Source organism: Plecotus auritus, assembly GCF_963455305.1.
Source record: "Plecotus auritus genome assembly, chromosome: 5".
Lineage (NCBI taxonomy): Eukaryota > Metazoa > Chordata > Mammalia > Chiroptera > Vespertilionidae > Plecotus > Plecotus auritus.
Window position 1 is genome coordinate 38,608,820 of NC_137776.1, and position 21,987 is coordinate 38,630,806.

At 46.3% G+C, this 21,987-nt stretch overlaps 1 protein-coding gene across 6 annotated transcripts in view; it reads right to left on the bottom strand.

Moving 5' to 3' along the window:
* Window positions 1-21,987, bottom strand: part of HDLBP (high density lipoprotein binding protein) — a 74,004-nt gene that overhangs the window by 14,829 nt on the left and 37,188 nt on the right. For all 6 annotated transcript variants that reach the window (XM_080669915.1, XM_080669914.1, XM_080669916.1 and 3 more), the window contains 14 exons: window positions 21,689-21,801; window positions 19,861-20,018; window positions 18,301-18,516; window positions 11,715-11,921; window positions 11,389-11,604; window positions 10,680-10,886; window positions 10,444-10,551; window positions 9,427-9,531; window positions 9,021-9,099; window positions 6,562-6,701; window positions 3,840-3,944; window positions 3,603-3,716; window positions 2,695-2,781; window positions 2,402-2,533 (listed from right to left, as the gene is read on the bottom strand). In XM_080669915.1, coding sequence (XP_080526041.1) covers window positions 2,402-2,533; window positions 2,695-2,781; window positions 3,603-3,716; window positions 3,840-3,944; window positions 6,562-6,701; window positions 9,021-9,099; window positions 9,427-9,531; window positions 10,444-10,551; window positions 10,680-10,886; window positions 11,389-11,604; window positions 11,715-11,921; window positions 18,301-18,516; window positions 19,861-20,018; window positions 21,689-21,764 — 1,950 coding nt within the window. In that variant the 5' untranslated portion in view covers window positions 21,765-21,801. The remainder of the gene's footprint in view (window positions 1-2,401; window positions 2,534-2,694; window positions 2,782-3,602; window positions 3,717-3,839; window positions 3,945-6,561; window positions 6,702-9,020; window positions 9,100-9,426; window positions 9,532-10,443; window positions 10,552-10,679; window positions 10,887-11,388; window positions 11,605-11,714; window positions 11,922-18,300; window positions 18,517-19,860; window positions 20,019-21,688; window positions 21,802-21,987) is intronic.

Genomic DNA, 21,987 nt, shown 5'->3' on the forward strand with positions numbered 1-21,987 from the left:
TGAGAGCGAGAGTCAGCTATAGACGGTGTGGTGGGTATTCAACAGACCTGGTGCAGGAGCCCAAAGCGTGTGAGCGTGTGAGCGTGTGAGTGTGTGAGTGTGTGTGTGTGTGTGTGTGTGTGTCACACACAGTGCAGAAGGGAAGTTGCGATGTCAGATCATATACAGCGCTGCTCCTTCAGGCCCTCTCTGGTTCAAGCAGTAAAGACAGGTTTGAGATGCTTACGGATCAACCTTTCCCATTAAACTCTATGAGCAAGGACTCTGCCTCCTACCAAGATGAAACAACAGAAACTGCATTTATCTGCCACATGAAACAATGGTGTTCAAGATCCTGGAGACAAAAGCAAATGAGGTGATCCCTATAACTGCCCACTGGTTGAGCCCCTGCATTGCGGACACAGAGCTGACAGTCTAGGAAGATCAAGGTGCTAGGAGCTGGTGGGTCAGAGCCCAAGAAGAGAGAATGTGGAGAGAGACTCCCACACTGACACATGTAGGGAGACTGCCTGGGCCAGGGAAAGAACCAGCAGAAGAACGAGCACACGGGGACAGCAGCTTGGTCAGTGTCCACAAATATGGGACTCTGGGCACAGTACTCAGGAGGGTGTCACCTCAAGAGGGAACAACTGGGCCTACACCACCACCCTGACCCCACCTAACAAGTCCAAAAAGGAGCCAACTGTTTCAAAATAACTTAACAAAGCATAAAGGTATTTACAGAAACCACAAAAGTATCCAGCATCCACCAAAGTAAATTTCATAATGTCTGGCATAATAAGAAAAATACTGGATATGCAAAGACACAGGGAAAAATCCCACAACCAGGATAAAACAATCGAAAACAACCCAGGAATAACACAAAAGTTAGCAACAGTAGGTCAAGGACACTAAAATAGGTATTTTCACTATACAGCATACAGTCAATAAGCCAAAGGAAATGACTAAACGTGTCAGGTATAAAACCAAGAAAATTAAAATTGAACTTCTACAAGTGAAAATAGTATCTGAAATGAAAAATATACTAAATGGGGTCACAGGCAGATTAGACATTGCAGAAAACTATGAATTGAAAGAAATTCATGAAGAAAAATTTAGCACCCTCCCTCCCCACCCAAATAAACAGAGAGCCAGTGAATGGTAGGATATCGTGCTGCCTAACACTCAGTATTAGACTCCCTGAAGGGGTAGACAGAAAAAACTATTAATTAATGACCCTAATTTTTCCAAATTTGATGAAAACTCTAACCTCAAATATCCAAGTTCAATGAACTCCAAGCAAAGAAACATGAAGAAAACTACAAAGCTGTTGATACAATAAAAAAAATAGCCATAGGAAATACTCGTCTGTGCAGACGAGTGAAGCTAAGGATAATGTTGTATGTCAATTACATCTCAATTAAAAAATGAAGTACTGATATACATAACATGGATGAATCTCAAAATAATTATGCAAAGTGAAAGCAACTAGACTCAAGAATAGATACTATGACTCTCTTAGACAATCACATGAAAATTCAAGCTCATCTACTTTAACAAAGCGGACTGGGGGTTCGACAGACACAGTGGGGGAGCTGGGAGACTGAAGCTGAGCAGAGGTGCTAACTGGTTTGGCTCAGTGGATAGAGCATTGACCTGCAGACTGAAGGGTCCCATGCTTGGTCAAGGGCACATGCCTGGGTTACGGGCTCAATCCCCAGTGGGGGGCGTGCAGGAGGCAACCTATCAGTGATTCTCTCTCATCAATGATATTGATATTTGTATCTCTCTCTCCCTCTCGCTCCCTCACTGAAATGAAAAAAAAAAAAAATATATATATATATATATATATATATATATATATACATATATATTTTTTAATATATATTTTATTGATTTCTTACGGAGAGGAAAGGGAGAGGGATAGAGAGTTAGAAACATCGATCAGCTGCCTCCTGCACACCTCCCACTGGGGATGTGCCCGCAACCAAGGTACATGCCCTTGACCAGAATCAAACCGGGGACCTTTCAGTCCGCAGGCCGATGCTCTATCCACTGAGCCAAACTGGTTAGGGCTGAAAATATATTTTAAAAAAGAGGGGGGGGGGGGTGGGGGCACAAGGCAGTTTTGGGGGTGATGGGTAAGTGCATTACCTTGACTGTGGAGGGGATTCCATGGATATATACATATGGCAAACGTATCCAACTGCACACTTTAAATATGTTGTTTTTTTACATATTCATTTTTCAAAAATTGGGAAAAAATATCATAACACCTTCAGGACATAAAAATTTTCCAGCACCCAAGTCAAATGCTACTACTGCTTAGGACCATCAGTAAGCACTGCCAGAGATCGCTCTGGCCCTCCTGGCCCTTCCTGGTCCCAGGCCAGAGCCTGTCCTACAGCCAGCTCCACATTACCAGGTCTTTCTGGATGGACAAGATGCGGCTCCGGGCAGCCTCGCAGTTGGCCCGCTTGCCCGTGATGACGATAGTCTCCGAGTTGCTATTTTCTGCTGGAAGGTCGATCTTGGTATTGCTTTCTTCACGAATCTATGAAAGGAGAGACGCAGTGAGAAGCAACTACCATTGAGACACCCGGAGCCCAGAGCTAGAAATAAGATCCCTCCTTCAAATTTAAAGCCAGAATGGCACAGGACCAGGTGGGGCAGGGTGAGAAGAGCCACGATTCCGGGGACAAGCCGGCAAGTCACCTTTTTAATGTTTGCGCCTCCTTTCCCAATGATGTTCTTGTGAAACTGCTTGAAGATCGGAACAGAGATTGAATAGCTATTTTCCACCTTAAAAACAAGAGATGACTGTTATGGAAGACTTTGTCCTGCGTCTCTCTTACTTTCTGACCTTCAGAAGTCTGTCACAAGGATGGGTAAGATAACTATTCAACAACTAACTCACCTGGCCTGTACAGTTGACAGGTGCCGGCCCCCATTTATAAAAAGCGGACTGCCACAGACCCTACAACCTGTCAGATGCGTGTTCCATAATCCAGAAGCAATCAAGCCTACCCAGGTGCCCTCAATTGGCCCTCTAGGGTAAAAGGGAGTGGGTGCCACTACAGGAGAGCAGGCTGGGGATGGACAAAAAGAGGATTAAGCTCAGAACACCCAGCTCTACTGGGCAGCAGGACGAGCCCAGTGCTAAGGAGCCCATGCAGCCCCTCTCCCAGGGTGTCACAAGCTAAGTGCATGCCCACAAGTGACCGTAGGGAGCACAGGGCCACTTGCAGCCTCTCCATCAACTGCCTCCTCCCTTTCTAGATCTGAGGAAAGGAATAATCCATAAATGACACTACTTGTACAAGTCTCTCTCCTCACTGGATGGGACAGTTTCCTAGGTGTCTGAAGACCATGAAGGAAACAAGGTCATTTGGCATGGGACATAGAGGATCTCCCCATTTTAATTCCATGGAACACTCAAGTTGTGACAATTTCTGCCAGTCTAGTATCAAGCGTTGAAAGGTAGCATCACGACTTTGTCCCAAGTCCCTGAGATGGCAGACTCACCTAATGCCCAAGTGTGCTCCCCGAAGCAGGGTCCTGATGGCACACGTCCCCCACCCTCCCATCCTCCCACACAATAAAGGATGGAAAGCGTCTCCTACCAAATCAGCAACCATCTTCTGCATGTATTTTGTACATTTTTCCACCTCATTCTTGGGCCCTCTAAGTTGGACAATATCACTTTTTTGTGCTGGGTCTGGAAAGTTGATGATAACCTGGAATAAATCACCAGGAGACCAAGTTTGATTATTGGTGAGAACACTAAAAAACTGAATACTCCCAAGTGCCAATCAGACCACTGCCTGAGGGTTAGCAAAATAAGGCTGCTGGGAAACTACCTCTGGGAATTTGTCCCGAATTTCACGAATCCGTTCACCCTTCTGCCCAATGATTGTGCGATGAAATCTCTGCTCAATGATTAGATCCTTGGTACGCTCGTTTTCCTGAAAATACATGGACAGGAAATAAATGCACTTATCATAAGCAAGATGAACAACCTCCCTCACAGTAGGAGGCACCTGGGAGCCCAGGGAGGTAGTGCCAGGCACACTGGCCAGTGGACAGCACACACTAGATACCTGCCCTCTCCATCTGCCACACTGTGTGCTGCCGTGGGTGCATTGTTCTCCTGAACAAAGTGTAATGAAAGAACTGAGTGCAGACCCCTCCAACTAAAAGTGCTACCGCAGGTGCCATATTTACAAGAGCCATTCTACTCAGTGCTGAGTTTTAACAAGAACTGAGGCCTGACACTGCACAGCAGGGAGTGATCACTACTCACCACCAGGAGGTTGGGACGACTGCCCGTGTGCATTAAGAAAGAATCACTCGCCCTAGCTGATTTGGCTCAGTGGATAGAGCGTTGGCCTGTTGACTCAAGGGTCCTGGGTTCGATTCCAGTCAAGGGCACATGCCCAGGTTGTGGGCTCAATCCCCAGTAGGGGGTGTGCAGGAGGCAGCCAATCAATGATTCTCTCATCACTGATGTTTCTATTTCTCTCTCCCTCTCCCTTCCTCTCTGATATCAATAAAAAAAAAATATATATATATATATATATACACACACATACATACATACATATATATATATATATATATATATATATATACATACATACATATATATATATATATATATATTTTTTTTTTAAAGAATCACTCAACATGGTCCTCACTGTCCTCCAGAGCAGCAGTTGCCAACCGGTTGACAAGGTCACTTGGCATGGGACCGCTGCTCCAGAGGGCCCGTTACGTCAGAAGATATATAAGCAGGGGTGAAAAGCAGGGAAAAACACTACCTATCTGGGAGATTCTGGAGCATCAGGGTGACAGAGAAACGAGTGTTCAGAACTCTAGTAACTAGACTCCAGAGCAAGGGACCATGATGGTCAGGATGCAGAGCTGGCTGATGCAGGGGAGAGCCGAGGACACTCCCAGGTTGAGGAGTGAGCTCAGGGATAGCCAGAGAGTGGCAGAAGGCCATGCCAAGCCCTGGACTATAGCTGAGGCCACAAAGTCACTACATAAAACTGGCCTCCAATTTGGGGCTCCTGGCATGGGTAGTGAAAACATCTACAAGCATGTCAAACTCGTAGCCCTCAGGCCACATGCAGCCCACAACAAATATTTTTGTGGCTCAGCCAATATAACGGTATGCAAGAAACATTTTAATAAAAATTTCATAACTTACAATCTATATATATAAAAGCCTAAGCAACTGTTCGACCAGTCACTATGACGCACACTGACCACCAGGGGGTAGACGCTCTGACCGGTAGGTTAGCTTGCTGCTGGGGTCTGGCTGATAGGGACTGGGCAAGACAGGGCTGGACATGCCCTAGAGCCCTCCTGCAGTCCCTCCCTGGTCCGGATCCTGCACCGGTGGGGTCCCTTGGCCTGGTCTGCACCCTCTTGCAATGTGGGACCCCTCAGGGGATGTGGGAGAGCCAATTTCGGCTGATCCCTGCAGGCCAGGCTGAGGGACCCCAGCAGTGCATGAATCCGTGCACTGGGCTTCTAGTTATTAATAACGAACTACGTTTGCTAATGACTGATTACTATAATCATGTCGCATTAATTTCCCTACGTGCCTTAAGTGCAGGTGCACCATTTCTCTCCGCTAATACTAGCAGCGAATATTTTAGCAGCCGATTGCCACATCATTAGTCTTGTACTGACTTGTTTGGTGTGTGCAACAGGAAATGTTTTGCTTTCAGAGAACAAGAAAAATAGGTTTATTTGTATTACACTTATTAATTTGTGCAGTTATTCAGTGTCTGGTGAAGTTAATGTCCAAGAAAAAATATTAATTTTATTAAAACGTTCTATTATTTTATGTTAACGATTACTTATTTATTTTAGCCCTTTGTATTCAGCATGTCTTTATCGAAATAAACCCAAGTTTCTAAGAAAACTGAAGCTTTTGAGGTTTTTTTTGCAGCCCACATAAACTTAAACCTTGTTTTTTGGCCCATGTTAGCCTTTGAGTTTGACATGCTTGATCTACAAGAATGCCAGGGTGAAGGAAGCTGACCCTGGGACTTGCTCCTACCCTGACGAGGTAGAAGTCCTACATTGCCTTGGGCTTTCCTGAGTCTGTACATGCTAAGCTCTGAGCACTCATATACTACTGGACTCATCTGGAGCCAAAGGCACCCCAGTGAATCATGTGCAGCCCAGGTGGAGACTGTTGTGTGGTTATGTGTATTTGACTCAGTTGGGTGCTGGTAGCAGGCCAAGGACAGCGTAGTACTTTAATCTGGACATAGGGAACAAGGCCCACTGTGCCCCCTTTCTGTTTGCAGATAATGTCATACCAGTGACTCTCAATCTTAGACACACACAAGTCATCTGTTCGCCTTTGAAAATCCAGAAAAGTCCCTCACAATCCCTGGAGTTGGTTCTGAGGCGTCATAGAAGCCAGGGTTTGACCAAGGCTGAGTTCTCCACTGCAGATCTCCAGAGCCCCCCTGGCATAGCAGTAGCCCAACGGGACACTTGGCAATTCCATTCTCTCGGACATGCCAACAATGCTCCCGCAGGACCCGCCACAGGGCTCACCATGCGGGAGGCAAGCTCCAGCAGCTCCCGCTTGGCCTGCTGCACACCCTGCGGGTCCCCCTCGATGCGGATCAGGTTGCTCTTCTCGCTGTCAGGAGGGATGCGTACAGACACCTTGTACTGATCTTTGATTCTGTTGACTTAAGAACAAAAGGAAACATTTTGGACTCAGACTGTACTACAGTCCACCAATGATTAACATGGTTAAAGTCCCAAATAACCTAACCAGTCACCCCAAAGCAGAAAGGATGATGAGGCCCCCCAGAACAAGACTGCCCCTATTGTAGCAGGAGCTGGGCACAATCTCCACGGGACTGACCACATGGAGCAATGACCTGACGATGCTGAACAACTGCTCAGAGCCTGAGCCAGAGTGTGTCCAAGGCTCAGAATACAGCAGGTCCTCACATTTTGTTCAACATGCTTTCGTTATGTTGATGAGAAAAAGAGTCGACACCCAGTGGACTGTGTGAAGTTTCCTCTGAGGACTCCAAGTTCCTTCCACATCGCAAGGATGTGCATGTGAGGGAACTGCTCTGTCTACACTGTCCCGTCTTTGTGAGTGTGGGTACCCCTTCGATGGAAGGGCACCTGTCCAGGGTGGGTCCCACCTTGTACCCTGAGCTGCCAGGAGAGGCTCCAGCCACACGTGACCCTAAATTGGCATTAGTGGGTGAAGAGAGAATTATTTTGTTTCATTAATTTTTCTCAAATGTATGTGTAGCTCACATTGCATGTTTAATATTGTAAGTGTTTTGGATTTTCATTTAAAATTTGGTGATGTTTTTGTGACCAGAAATGTCGTAGGAGTCTGGCCAGTATGGCTCAGTGGTTGAATGTTGACCCATGAATCAAGAGGTCACGGTTCGATTCCTGGTCAGGGCACATGCTCTGGTTTTGGGCTTGATCCCCAGTGGGGGTTGTGAGGAGGCAGCCGATTAATGATTCTCTCTAATCATTGATGTTTCTATCTCTTTCCCCCTCTCCCTTCCTTTCTGAAAATAAATAAGTAAATGAAGTTACTCTCTCAAAATAAATAAATAAAAGTTATAAACCAGAAGCCCTTACATTAACTGACAACAAGAGCACCCCCATCAACACCTCAGCCCATGGCAGCCATGCTGTTGCCTTACACTCCATTGTCAGCTCAGGTGCAAACTGAGCTCTTCACTGTCTTTGCAAAACAGGTGGAGTTGAAAACCCTCCTCTCCAGCACCTTCTCTAGAACCTAGTGCCCACAGTTAGATATCTGGCCCCACACCCTGGAGAAGCCTTATCACCAGAAACAGGGTCAGCATTTGGTCCACTGTTTAATAAGGGAAGCCAAACTCCTTAAAGGGTCACAGGGAGGGTTCAGAGCACAGAGATAGCCATGAGCCCATGTGCTAGGACATGGGCCAAAAGTGGCACGTTCCAGGGTGGAACCATGCAGGACAACAGACAAGCACACAGAAGCTGGCGGCAGGTTTTAGATTATGAAAGAAAACAAGGGTTAGGAAATGAACCAGAAGAAACAGAACAGACACAATTCTCTGAATCACAATGAGTGGTTTCACACTTCCTAGGGAGCAGAAACCAGAGGTTAATATTAGCATTGCATTTCCTTACGTTTTTAAGGAAACTCTACAGTTAACCAAAATAAACGAAGAGAACAAAAGCAAGTTTATGGTGTGTGCAGGTGAGCAGTGACCGGAGCTGCTCTGAGTGCGTGCAATGTCTATTGTTTAAAATGCTCCCAGAACACAAGACTGGCACCAAATAAAGCAGGTGACAAGTTTACATGTACTCTGGGGGGCGGGGGGGGGGGGGGGGGAATGGAGTGCACAGGGCAAAATCCAAAGAGGGCGCACTCACAAAGACATCATGCTTATTGAGGTGAGGTCCTTGCAACCTAGGGAAGGACCCACGACCAGGTTAAGTGTTAGTCCTCACCTCCCACTGAAGGTGAAACACAGGGCTCTCTCCAGAACTAGTAAGCACTGTGATGTGCATGATGGCCATGCAGTTAAACTAAGCAAAGGAGCAGATTTTAAAACACATCCTGGAATTCAAGTAGAACTCACCTAACACATTTCCAATGCTGCCCCACCTTGTGCTACCTACCTGACACAGGTAATCCAACACTGAACCTGGGCTCACATATTACTGTTTATCCAAAAGAATCCCTCCCTGAGTTGTCTGACTTGGACATGAGTCTAGAAACGTCTGACTCCTTGGTGAACTCCAGGTCAGGGGTTAGGTGAGGAGGACAACACTGGTGGACTTCACCCAGCAGCTCTGGCTGAAACATGCAGGATGACACGCGGGGGAGTCCCTTTGCCATGGCCCTTGTGGGTGACTCAGGGAACTGACCCAGTTGATCACATTCATCTCTAGGCCAAACAACTGGGTGAGGGCACCCAGTCAAATAGCTGGTGGCTTTTCTCCCAGCCTGCCCTCACGGCATCCACTTCACTCACTGTTGGCTCCGCTCTTCCCGATGAGGTGTCTGTGAAACTTGTGGTCAATGCTGATCTCCACATAGTCCATGCGGTGAATCTGCAGGGACACAGAGCACATCCAGGAGACATGCCGGCTGGGCGGCCAGAACCACAGGAGAGAGCCGAAAGCTGCTGCCTTTTCTGACCACTCGGCCATCAGGACTATTGCAAGCTCATCCCTCTGGCCCCCTTGAAAGACCCTTCCTCAAAATAAGGTCTTCTCTCTCCATGCCTCTGGCCAGTTTCTAACTCTCAGAACGCACCACTCTCCGACTGGGCCGCCCTTGTGTCTCTTTGCCTACCCAGGAAGCCTGACTGCCACACGACACAATGACAGCCCCATCCCCAGTTCAAAGCACTTGAAACACTAACAGGGGCATCTTACCAAGTCTTTCACCATGGCTTCGATCTGTTCCTGGGCCACATTTACATCCTCCGTGGGGCCTTCCAGGGTGATCTTGTCCTCGCCTTCTGTAAACTCGATGTGAACCTACCACACCAAAATAAGGGACAGTGAACACAGGATGGCAGAGCGGCAGCGACTGATTACAAACTGCTTCACGATAATGCACGTCCACCAATACCATGAAAAAGTGCAAATGGGCCTGAGGGACAACCATTATTTTGCTACTTAATGTGGTCTAATCATCTTTCCTTTACCAAAAACAGGAAGTGTGAAATCCTTCACACTGTGCTTGCCACCAATACCTTAAAGCATGAAATACCTTAGCACACCTTCCTATATCGCTCTCACTGTAGAACCCCTACTCCCATCTGATTGCATAAAGAATGAGACAGCTAACAGGGGACAGAATTTTAACCCCGGTATAGCTGCCTGAGGGTCACCTCACTCCTGTTTATAACACACCAGATAAGGCGGTGACTTCATAGGAGACTGGCCTCACGAAGTCATCACATTAAGTGTGAACAGGACTTTGATCTTAGAAATAAAGTGGCTACAGGGTAAATGGGACAGGACACCCACACATAACAGGAATCCAACACAATAGTGTGTCCTTTGGTGTTTCCTGGGGAAAACTGAGGCCTCCAGGACAGAGGTACAGAGGACAAGTCTACGAGCTCCACACTTCACACAGTTTGGAGACAAATTTTGCTCTTCAGAATTTGCAGACATAACTATTAGGAAGTTATTATGCCATAGTAACTAAGTGAGGTATTTCTTAAGATATTCACCAAACCTAGCATTCTCTCTGGTTAAAAAGACCAAAAGACATTTTAAAAAAGAGATATTAAAAAAAATTATTCTAATTTTTTTAAAAAATGTGCCAGTCTTCAAAGGCACCCAAGGGGATAAATGGCAACACCAAAACAAAAGTTAGTCAGCAAAAGGACGACAGAATGTAAGGCCAACCCAGTGCAGCAGGTCAACATGTTCCCTCACCTTTGGCATCTGCTGAGTGATCTTGGCCAGGTTCTGCCCCTTCTTGCCAATGATGAAACGGTGAAGCCAGGAAGGAGCAGAGACAGAGGAGACTGTAAAACTGTTGGCCTAGGAAAACAAGCAAACCAACCAACGTTCAGGCTATGTAAGCTCCAGGATGCTCAGTTGGACTTAGGGATAGACGAGCACCCTGACCCAACACAGCCCGGGCCCTGGATCCGCTGGGAGGCAGTTACCTTGGCATAGACTTCAGTCAGTGCCTGCCCTAGCTTTTCAGGCTCCCCTCGAAGTATCACAGTCTCAGAGATACTGTCGGAGGGCGGGATCTCCACAGAAACTCCAGTTCTTTCCAGAATCTCCTGCAAGGAATTGCCCTTGGGCCCAATGACATACTTGTGCTGGGATTTCTTCACTTCCACTGCGATGGTTGTGGTCTTCTTTTTCTAAGTAACAGTGCCATAAAGATGTCAGAGGGAAGGGCACAGGAGAGGCAGGCGAAGACAGAATACTGTCACCAAAAAGGCAGGGATCAGGACACGGGGCCTAGACTACAGCTGCTGAGTCCCAGGAAGGGGAAACAATGACCAGCCAATCCCAGAAACCCTACTCATCAAGGGTTGGGTTTTCTCCTCAGAAGAATCACCTGATAATTTGTCAAGCCCAAACTGATTACTGCAACTTGGAAAAGCAGTGATCAGTTTAGAAGAGCAGTGATACCAAATCAAATCTTCTCCCCAAATTAAGGAACAGGTTTCAGACTTCAAAGTCACCAAATGGAGCTAACAGCTTACTCAAGATGTGGCCACTTGTTAGCTGTGTGTCTAGCCCAGGGTGGGAGAGTGAGGGAGGCGAAGTGAGGTTGGCAGATAGCAGGGAAAGCCTTCAGCATGAGCTCAGTCCACTCTCCATTCCTGCCCGTGGGGATTTCCCTCCTCCCACCGCTACCTTTTCTTCATAAATCTTCTTGATCCGAGCCACAGCCTGAGCCAGCTGCTCCTTCTCCCCAGTGAAGACGATTTCTGTCCGGTTGACGCTGGGTGGGGGGATGTTGATGCGTGTCCCTGTCTCTTGCATGATCTCACTGACGAGCCGATTATAAGGCCCAGCGATGAAGGGGTGGAACGCCTTCTCCACTTCTAGCCTCTCTACAGCACGTTTATCCTGGAAATGAAAGGACACAGGTGAGCACAGGTCTGGGCACAATCTGAAGACAGACAGGGCCTGTCGGGGTCGAGGCTGCCACATGAATACCAGTCCACAGTTGGCCTCACCTGCTCGGCAGAGATGAGCAGGACTTCGTGGCGAGCTTTCTCAATGCCCTCTTTGGTGCCGGTGATTCTGATCTGGTTACTTGCGTCATCTGGGCGTGGGATCTGAATTTTGGTTGCAGTTTTTAGCTCCAAATCTTGTAGTTTCTCTCCATTTTTACCAATAACAAAGCGATGATGTTCTTTGGGAATGGCAACAGTTGCTGAGGCCTACAATAGGTAGAGAAACAAAGGGGGGAAAAAAGTACTTGTAGGTTATGAAAAAGCATGTTTTTCCATGATATTCTCTCTGGTTAGAATACAATTCTCATCTGATTTTGCCTAGCCAACCCCCATCATCCTTTAGAATAGTCTCAGGTTAAACACCACCTTCTTGGGACTGCTTTTCCAGGACCCCTGACTAGGGTAAGTTCAAGTGTGGTATGGCCCTGGGTCACACTTTCAGCTATCACAATTGTTTAGAGACTAGAGGCCTGGTGCATGAAAATTCGTGTACTTGGGGGTGGTCCCTCAGCCCGGCCTGTGTCCTCTCACAGTCCAGGACCCCTTGGGGGATAAATGTCCACCTGCCGGCTTAGGCCAGCTCCCTGGGGGATCAGGCCTAAGCTGGCAGTCAGGTATCTCTCTGGCAGCCCGGGAGCTCTCCTAAGCCATTAGTCAAGACATCCTTAGAGCTGCTGCGGAGGTGGGTGAGGCTCCTGCCACCGCCACTGTGCTGGCCAGCCATGAGCCGGCTTCTGGCTGAGTGGTGCTCCCCCTGTGGAAGCGCACTGACCACCAGGGGGCAGCTCCTGCGTTGAGTGTCTGCCCCCTGATGGTCAATGCATGACATAGCAACCGGTCATTCCAGTCTGCCATTAGGGTTAATTTGCATATTACCCTTTTATTATATAGGATAATTCTTTGTTCAACATCTTTTTGGCCCAGCTACAAGTCACCACTAAGACAGGGATATTCAAGTGCAGCTGTCCTGTTTTCCACATTGGTGACTCCTAACACCATGCTGGGACATGGTAGGAGGCAAGGACGTACTGACAGACCAGATTCATTTCTGTTTCTGGAGTACTGGGCTACCTTTTTCAGACATAAGCCCTATGTCTGTTAATAAACTTGTCTCCCTATCTCTTTTACAAGCAATTAAAACAGACAACTCATCTGAGTAAAGAAAATGGAAACAATCCAAACCCTTCATTTCTTAAGTCAAACTGTCAGAAATCAACCAACTTCCTGAGGTCACAGAGAAACCTGGGAGGAAGATGGTAGTTTCTAGTCTTTCTAACTCTGCACAGAGAACAGCCAGCAACTTAAAAAGAAGCAAACCGTTAAGGTTCCCAACACTGCCCCAGCAAAAAGACAAAGATCAGCCAGCTTTCCTTCTCCCCCAAGGGGTACAGTTTTACACAGAATATTCAACATTTACAACAGAAACCGTTAAATTGTATCACAGAGGCAATAGAAAAGGTCCTCACTTCACAACTAGCATAGAAACTAAGACCACTGGCTTCTACATTGTGATCAAATAAGATTTAGTCCAAAAATGATTCAATATTAGGAAATCTATTTATATAATTCAGCACATTGTTAGATATATGAAGAAAAATAATCAAATGATCATGTCTAAAAAATTTAAATCCATCCATGATAAAAATTTACAAGAAAATAGAAATCAATGGATATTCAGTTGACCCCCTTGCATACAGGTGTGAACTGCACAGGTCCACTTATATGTGGATTTTCACTATATTTTTTAACATGACAAAACACATACACCTCAGCCCCAAAGTTTTACTTAATGGGAAAGCGCTTGTTTAGGCCATGCACTGCCCGCACCACGACTTTACCTCCACTGGAGCAGGTCCCCACAAGAGGGGCACAGGCTGGACAGGAAGAGCACCTGCCCACACAGCCTCAAACCCTGGGAAACTGCTGCTTTATTACATTTTTCTTACTGTCCATAACAGGAAGGCAAAATTAGAATACCGAAGTCAACAGCCTTTGTTTTTTATAACAACTCACTTTTATTTTTTAATTGAGTTTAGAGAGAGGAAGGGTGAAAGAGGAAGGGAGAGAGGACATCGATCAATTGCCTCCCACATGGACCCCGACTGGGGATCAAACCCTAACCCAACCCACATATGTGCCCTGACCAGGAACTGAACCTGCCACCTTTTGGTGTACGGGAGGACACTCCAACCAACTGAGCCACACCAGCCAGGGCCAGAAGCCAACAGCCTTATCTTAGCTAAAACAACCGGGTTAGAAGATGTATAAAAAAGACCATCCTTTCCAATAGGCAAAAAAAGGGAAAAAGACAATAAAGTAGTTGGACTCTAAGCCAGCAGAAGAGGTGGAATGTGGCATTAGTAATCAGAAAACCTCCCTTAGAAGGTCTAATGCAATTGTGAGCAAAAGTCTGATTATAAAGTTTGCATGTAAACAAAAAAGAATACAAAAGACAGGAAACCCCCAAAAAAGAACAGTACGGGAGAGATGGGAAACACTGTACTGTATACACATGAAAGTATAAAACCATCAATATTAAATCAGGAGAACACTAACACACAGAGATCCCAAAAGGTCAGAAGTGAAAACCCAGGAACATACCCAAGTTAGTATGAACATTTAGAACAAACAGCCACTCAAAATCAGTGGGGGAGAATTCCTTTAAAAATGGTATATTTTTAAAAATATATTGATGATGAGAGAGCCAAATGGGAAAGTGTGAAACTGGATGTGTACCCCACACCATTCATAACAAATTCCACACAGAACAGGAATTGGAATATAAGAACACCCTTAAATGCACCAGAGGAAGACAATAAACATTCTTACAATACCTGTGTGAAAAAAACTTTCCTAACAATGACTCAAAATAACAAACTGTTCAATGAATTTCACTACACATTAATAAACTTTCACAAAGCAGAACACAAGATCAAACACAATTGGCGAACTGGGAAATATTATTTGTAACATATGACTGAGAAGGGTTTTTAGGAGCCCTAACACACTGAGCAAGATGCATAACTTTAATTTGATAGAAAAGGACGAAAGAACAGTGCACAGAGAAAAGCAAAAGGCCTAATCTTGCTCATCAGAACAATGCAAATACGTTTACTCAGCCCTAACAAGTTTGGCTCAGTGGATAGAGCATCGCCCTGAGGACTGAAGGGTCCTGGTTCGATTTTGGTCAAGGGCACGTACCTCTGTTAAAGGCTCGATCCCTGGCACCAGTGTGGACATATGCAGGAGGCAACCAGCTGATATGTCTCTCACACTGATGTTTCTCTCTGTCTCTACCCATCCCTTTATCTCTCTCTAAAAATCAATGGAAAAAATATCCTTGGGTGAAGACTGACAACAACAAAAAAGTTTACTCTACTGCCTTTCAGCCTGAAACATTCAAATACTTGCTGGGTCTGGCTTCGTCATGGGGAAGGAATGGAGTGCAAAGGTACAGCCCGGAGGAAGGGGACCTGGCTGTTATGGCAAAATCACACCGGCCGTTACTGCTGAACCGTCACCTTCTTGGAAACTGACCTTGAGATACACTAGGTAAACTAGAAAATGGCATGTGCACAAGGCTTTCCTGTGACATGACTCATAACAACAGAAATTGGGAAGCTACTCAAATGCCCATCAATGGGAATGCCCGAATAATTCCCTGGGCACCACATCCCTTGGTTGTATGAAGAAGCGAGGAAAGCCGCTATGTGCTAATATGCAGACACCTCCAAAAAATATGCAGGAAAAACAGGATGCAGGACAGAGTCTATGGCCAGCTACCTTTTGCTCCTATTCTCCAACCCAAACAGGAAGGATACACCAAAGACTAAGAATGTCACCCAGGCCCGGTGGGTGTGGCTCAGTGGTTGAGCATTGACCTATGAACCAGGAGGTCACTGGTTCAATTCCCGGTCTGGGCACATGCCTGGGTTGTGGGCTTGATCCCCAGTAGGGGGCATGCAGGAGGCAGCTGATCAAAGATTCTCTCTCATCAGTGATGTTTCTCTCTCTCCCTCCCTTCTCTAAAATAAAAAAATAAAAATAAAAGCCACCTAGCAGGGAGGATGGGAGAAGGGCGAAGAGTCTGGCTCTGCATGTACCTACCTGATCACACAACTTTGATTGTGCAATCATCAAATGTTTAACTCACTTTTTAAAAAATTGTTTTTACTTATTTTAGAGAGAGGGAGGGAGAGGGAGAAGAGGAGAGAGAGAGAGAGAGACATGGATCAGTTGCCTCCCACACACACCCTGAATGGGCATTGAACCCATAACCTGGGTATGTGCCCTGACCTGGTGACCTTTCAGTGCATGAGATGATGCTGAACCAACTGAGCCACACCGGCCAGGGCTAAGTAACTTTTAAACATGGAAAATAAATCAAAACAAATGAACCCAACTACTTAATCAGAATGATAGCCTAACCTAAAGAGAGAGAAAAATTACTTCAAGTGATTGCAAAATCCTCAACCCTTCACCTTATTTAGAAGGATCAGTAATTCAAGAAACTTCCCACTACAAACGTCAAGAATTCTTGGACAAACAGCAGATTTTGGGTCTGTGGAAAGACATGGTTAAGGTCAGTCCACACATCTCTGTTAGAAATCTGGAAGTGAACGAAGGTGGGTGGTCCTGCCAGAAAACCGCAAGAAGCCAACAGGGAGGAGTCCAACCACTGGCCGAAGATGAGGCAACTTCAGCCTAAAGAACAACTAATAAACACATCAAAAGTCCTGCCCTGGTCTGTGTGACTCGGTTGAGTGTGTCCTCCTGTGCACCAAAAAAGTTGCAGGTTTGATTCTAGGTTAGGGCACATGCCTGGGTTGTGGGCTCAAACCCCAGTAGGGGTCGTGCAGGTGGGAGCCTATCAATGTTTCCCTTTCACTTTAATGTTTCTTTCTCTTTCCCTCCTCCCTCTCTAAAATCAATTTAAAAATTCTTTAAAAAATCCTAATGACACTTAAAAAGAATTAATGATCACCAGTGAAGATGTGAGAGGGCCAATTCAGTCTAAAAATTAAGGGGAAGGAAAAGGACCTGCCCTTCCCACTCCAATGGCAGAGAAGAAAAGCTCTTCACAGAGTGCCTGCAGATGTGGCGTGGAGGTGGGTGGGGACGGGATGAGAAAGCCATCTCCCTGATGGAGCCAGGCAGCCCAGCAATGCATGAGGCAAGGACAGCACAGATGGATCAGGAACTTTATAATGGATCAGTTCAGCTGAAGACACCTCAGTCTACGGATCAATCTTGGTATTAACACCAAGTACACAGCACCACCCACAAGTTTTCTTGCCAAAGAAACAAGTTAAATATGAAAGTAACCATGCCCCAAGACCTAACCACGAGTGTACAGAAAATAATGATGGATAGTGGAACAAACCAGACACCCGCTTGTCCCCTCAAAAACCCAAGGGCATTAAGAAAAGGAGGGAGACCCACTGCTGAAGAATGAAAGGACTCAAGGCCTGACAAGCACACAGTGGGCCGTGAGTGGACAGTTACTTGAACACAATGAGGGGAGTCCATATATGCAGATGGGGTGGAATATGGGTATATTAAGAAATTATCATTAATAAGTGAGTTAAAAGCAAAGTGATTATATAAAAAACACGCACAAAAGATTGAGGGGCACCACATTGTATTATTTAATTGGGGGGAGGGCAGGAGGTAATGAAATGGGCCAGGGACAAAAGGTTTCCAGTGTACCCTCTCCCACCCAGTATTCAATTAAAAATACTCAAATATTCACCAACTAGTAGATAAAAGCAAAAATCTGAGAGGATACTCTTCACCAGCCACAATGGGAAGCAATTTACACACAACATTTCCTACTTCCTGCACTTAATGATTTAACACCCTCAATCTAGTGGGGTTAGGGACTGTCCCAAGGCTCCATGTGGCCAAGTCAATGCTCCTCCTCCTGCTAATAAGCTAAGCCCCTGGCCTCTGCCCCATGGCCCCTCCTGCATCAGACTCCCATCTCCTCACCACGTATTCTAGAATGGGCTCCCCTGTGAGCTCATGGCTCAGCAGCAGGTGGGAAGGTCTCCAGTTCTAAATAAACCTACAAAGGCTCTACCTGTCAAGAGAATGACAATTCTCCACACAGAGTCTTGGTTTTTCAGTGACTCCCCTTGGGGAGAAATGCACCACAGGTTACTTATTTATTACAATTGTTTCCAAATAAGTCCTCATTCTGATATTAGACTGCTCAGAACTATGAAACTGGTTTAAAACAAACAAACTTCAAACTTGTAACCTCTCAAGTCTGGGCCTGAAAATGTGTGCTTACAACAATGTAATTACTGATCCTGTGCCTTTTTAGAATTGGAACTGCCCATCTACACCATGCCCCTGCTACGCCATCAGCTTCTTGTAAATGTCTCAAACTCTGGGAAAGCCTTGAACTTTCAGTTCATTTACCCCCGTTTCTATTACTGAATTAGTGGTGTTTCACTAAAAATGCCAGGAGGCTCCAAATGTTGCTGTCCCACCTCCGAATTATGAACCTGCTCCACTTGTGGGAGAGCCTAAAGAAGTTCGAGAGTGCCCACTCAGAAGGACCACGGCAGGGGACACTCACCTGGGTCTGCAGCCTAGCAACAATATCCTTCCGGGCTTTCATGACAGCGTCCAGCTTCCCAGAGACCATAATGGAGAGGCCCTGGTCTTTGGCGAGAGACAGCTCCAGGTGAGCTCCTGTCCTCTGCATGATCTCAAGGCATATTTTTGCTTGTTCACCTTCTCCAAACTGGTTCATGTCCTTGTATTTTCTCTCCTCCAGGGGTACATGGAACACCTGCTCAGAAAAGGACCAAAGGGGAGGTTGAGACAGCAAGAAGGGAAGCAAGGGTATTTAAGTGTCTAGGCCCAGAATATTGGAGTCTGTTTGTCCACTAAATGCCACCCCTCTACCCACTGAGGGAAAGCCCAGAGAGCAGTGAAGAGATAAGCAGAAGGTGCCTAAGGTCATGAGGCTGACCTTCTAATGAAGAAGCAACCACCCCCAACACAGTGCGTGCAGTGAAGGAAACAGACGGAGCTGAGTGGCTGGGTGGGGCAGAGGTAAGAGAGGTTCTGAGGATGTCCAGGAAGGACCTTCCTAAGAGTAAGACACAGATGGCCCATGCTGGGAGGTAAGGACGAGTGGAAGAGAGAGAGCAAAGGCTTAACAAAGTCAGTGTGAGAGCAATCTGAGCATGCGGGGTTCATCTGAGAAGCAGAAAGGAAGGGGCCAGACCCCTCAGGCCAGCTTGCATTGAGACAGTTTCAGCAGAAGGAGACATCTGACTGCCAACTCGGGTCCCCCAGTTGCTCTGTGGAGCGGGACTGAACATGGCACACTAACCTGCACGTTATAAAGATTGGGAGAGCCCTAGCTGGTTTGGCTCAGTGCATAGAGCGTTGGCCTGCGGACTGAAGGGTCCCGGGTTTGATTCTGGTCAAAGGGCATGTACCTCGGTTGCAGGCTCCTTCCCGGCCTGGGCCCTGGTTGAGGCTCATGCAGGAGGCAACCAATCGATGTGTTTCTCTCACATTGATATTTCTCTGTCTTTCCCTCTCTCTTAAAAAAAATAATAAAATAAAAATGGAAAAATATCCTTGGGTGAGGATTAAAATAAATAAGTAAATAAATAAAAAGAATAATGACTAACTACAAAAAGATTAAAAAAATTAAAAAGATTGGGAGAAGCGTATTGAAAGATGATCAGATGCAGCCGGGTTTGGAGAGGTACCCTCTCAGCACAGAGATGGAGAGGTGGCAATTAACAACTGTGACCCCACATGAGTTCACAGACAGAAGGCAGAGGAGATGACTGCCTCAAGACAATGGGACACAAAGTAGACAAGATAGACAGGTCTTGTTGGATGTACTGATGGGGAAGGGTGAAAGGCAGGGGCAGTTTCAGGAGTTGGGAGCAGAGACAGAATTGCAGTAGGCTGAAACACAGAAGGAGACCCATTCCTTCTGGGTGCTGGGGACACAGGTGAGCATAAGGGCAGTGTACTCCATGGAGCAGCCCTGGGGTGGGGATGGGCTAAACCTGAAGGCCTATTCCCTCTGCACCTCCCCAAGCACTCTCCACCAGATACTCCTGCTTCCTCCTGGGAAGGGCAGGTGAAGAAAGAGTGGCATTCCTACCTGAGTGATGACAGAAGCCTTGATGGGCCGGATCTTGTTACCCCAGGCGCCTGCAGGTTCCTGGGCGCTTTCCAAGCAAGCTGCTTTCTCAGGGAGTGGGGGGAAGGCATCCTTGTAGGTTGGAGGGTCACTCTCTTCTTCTGAATTTAAAGTGGCAACTGGACCAGCCAACAAAGATTAAGAGGAAGCACATTGTTTTCAGTATCAGATGAAAAAACACTCAAGAGGTTTTAATGTCAAAAAGAGAACACTAAGTGCTCGACAGTGACCTGTCTCATTCAGTGATGGGAAAGGGCCCTAGGAGGTTGCCAGGCCCAGCACCCCCAGGTCCAACATATGAACCATAGGGGCCAAGTTGATGTGAACCTGATGGCAAGACCCCTGCCCTGGCAGCTTCCCTGTAAAGGATCAGCTCAGACACTGGGCGCCCCCCACTTCCCCTTGAAGGCAGGCCTTGCCCTCACAGAGTCTTCTAATCCTGTATTTTTTTTTTAAAAAAAATCATAATTAGGGCAATGCCTGGCATGGAGCTGGCCCTAAAATTTGCAGAATAAAGTAATGCTGCTGCTAGGCATGGCCTCTGTCATGTACAACATTGACAAGAACTCCAGTAGTGACTCCTCATCCTTCTCAGGGAACAGCAAGCCCTGGAAATCAGGGCCCCTCATCATTACCCACTTCCATCCTCACCATTCACACTCCTGTCCCAATAGCCACAGCTCCATGAAAGTGGGAGTGTGACTGTTTGGAATCAACCTATATGCAGGGCCAAGCACAGTGTCTGGCAATGGCAGGGCCTGATAAAACCCGCTGTGGACGGGTGTGCACACAGAGCAGTGAGATGACCTTTAGGTTCACACAGACCTACATCCAACTGTGGGTTCACCACTTCTGTCCATGTGGCTGAGCTATACCCAAACTCCAATAAAGACACAGTGCTTGGGTTCTGTCACCACCTTGCATTTGTCACTCATCTAGAAAGGGATATGATGTGTACTCCATAGGGTTGCTGGGTCATTTAGAAAGACCCAGCACTACAGGCACTCAGAATCAAAGCAAGCAAGTGTCCAGGTCTCCACAACCCAGAGATGATCACTTGAAAGGTGGCACAAGTGACTGACAAAGTGAATTTTTAATTTTAATTAAAGTTAAGAACCAATATCCAATGCATTTATAGAAAACTTAAGAACGTTTAAAACAACTTGGAATAGAATAACCTATTCTTTCAAATGAAAATTTTATAGAATCAAATACAGATGAAGGGTTTTAGATAAACATTTGGTATGCAAATAAAGCTGTCCTGATGTTGTAAATGGAGACCAGATTCTGAAGAAAATAACGTCAAGTATCATTTTTTTTCTTTCTACATTAAAGAGATGTTGAAATGACAATGTTTTAGACATATTCATCTGGATGAGTGTTCTCAGTCATGGTCAACTGCTTTAGGGAACTGAGAAGCCAGCGAGGGCCCAGCCTTCACCCGCCGTGGTGGGCTCCTGACAGTGCTCTGGGGTTCTCCACAGCCCAGATTTAGTTCAACACAACTGGGAACAGCAATTTTGAAAAAAGAATCATATTCATTAACAATGGTCAAGTTCATCAGCTTTCCAGAAAGTTGTCCACATTTTAAATCTCACTGAGTCCAGATTCACCTATTACTCCTGGCTAGTTCCACCTTGCACACAAGGGTAGTGCAAAACCAAGTGACAAGATGAGTGGGCCCTGGCCCCACCCCACAACTAGTGTCAAACGCACTTCTACAGACCTCAAAAAGGCTTGGAGGGAACACTATCTGAAAAGTTAAGAAGACTGTGTACAAGGCTGTCACCTTTGATCTGTTGCGGAACCAGCCCACTTCGGTGTTCAGCAAAGCTCTCTTGGGTCAAAACTGCAACAGAGCTCATGGTTGATGGGGTGCCCACACACGGTCCGGGTGAGGCACTGGAGTGGGGAATGAAGAGAGAAGAAAGTCAGGCACAGCCAGCTCTCTGCTATCCACGAGACTGTAAAGCTTTCAGCCAAGATTTAATTATCCTTTACTAGCAAATTATACCTTATTTTCCTCACTTACAACCTCTAATGTAAGTAAGGTGATAGCCAAACTCTCACCAAGTGAAGAAAAGAAAA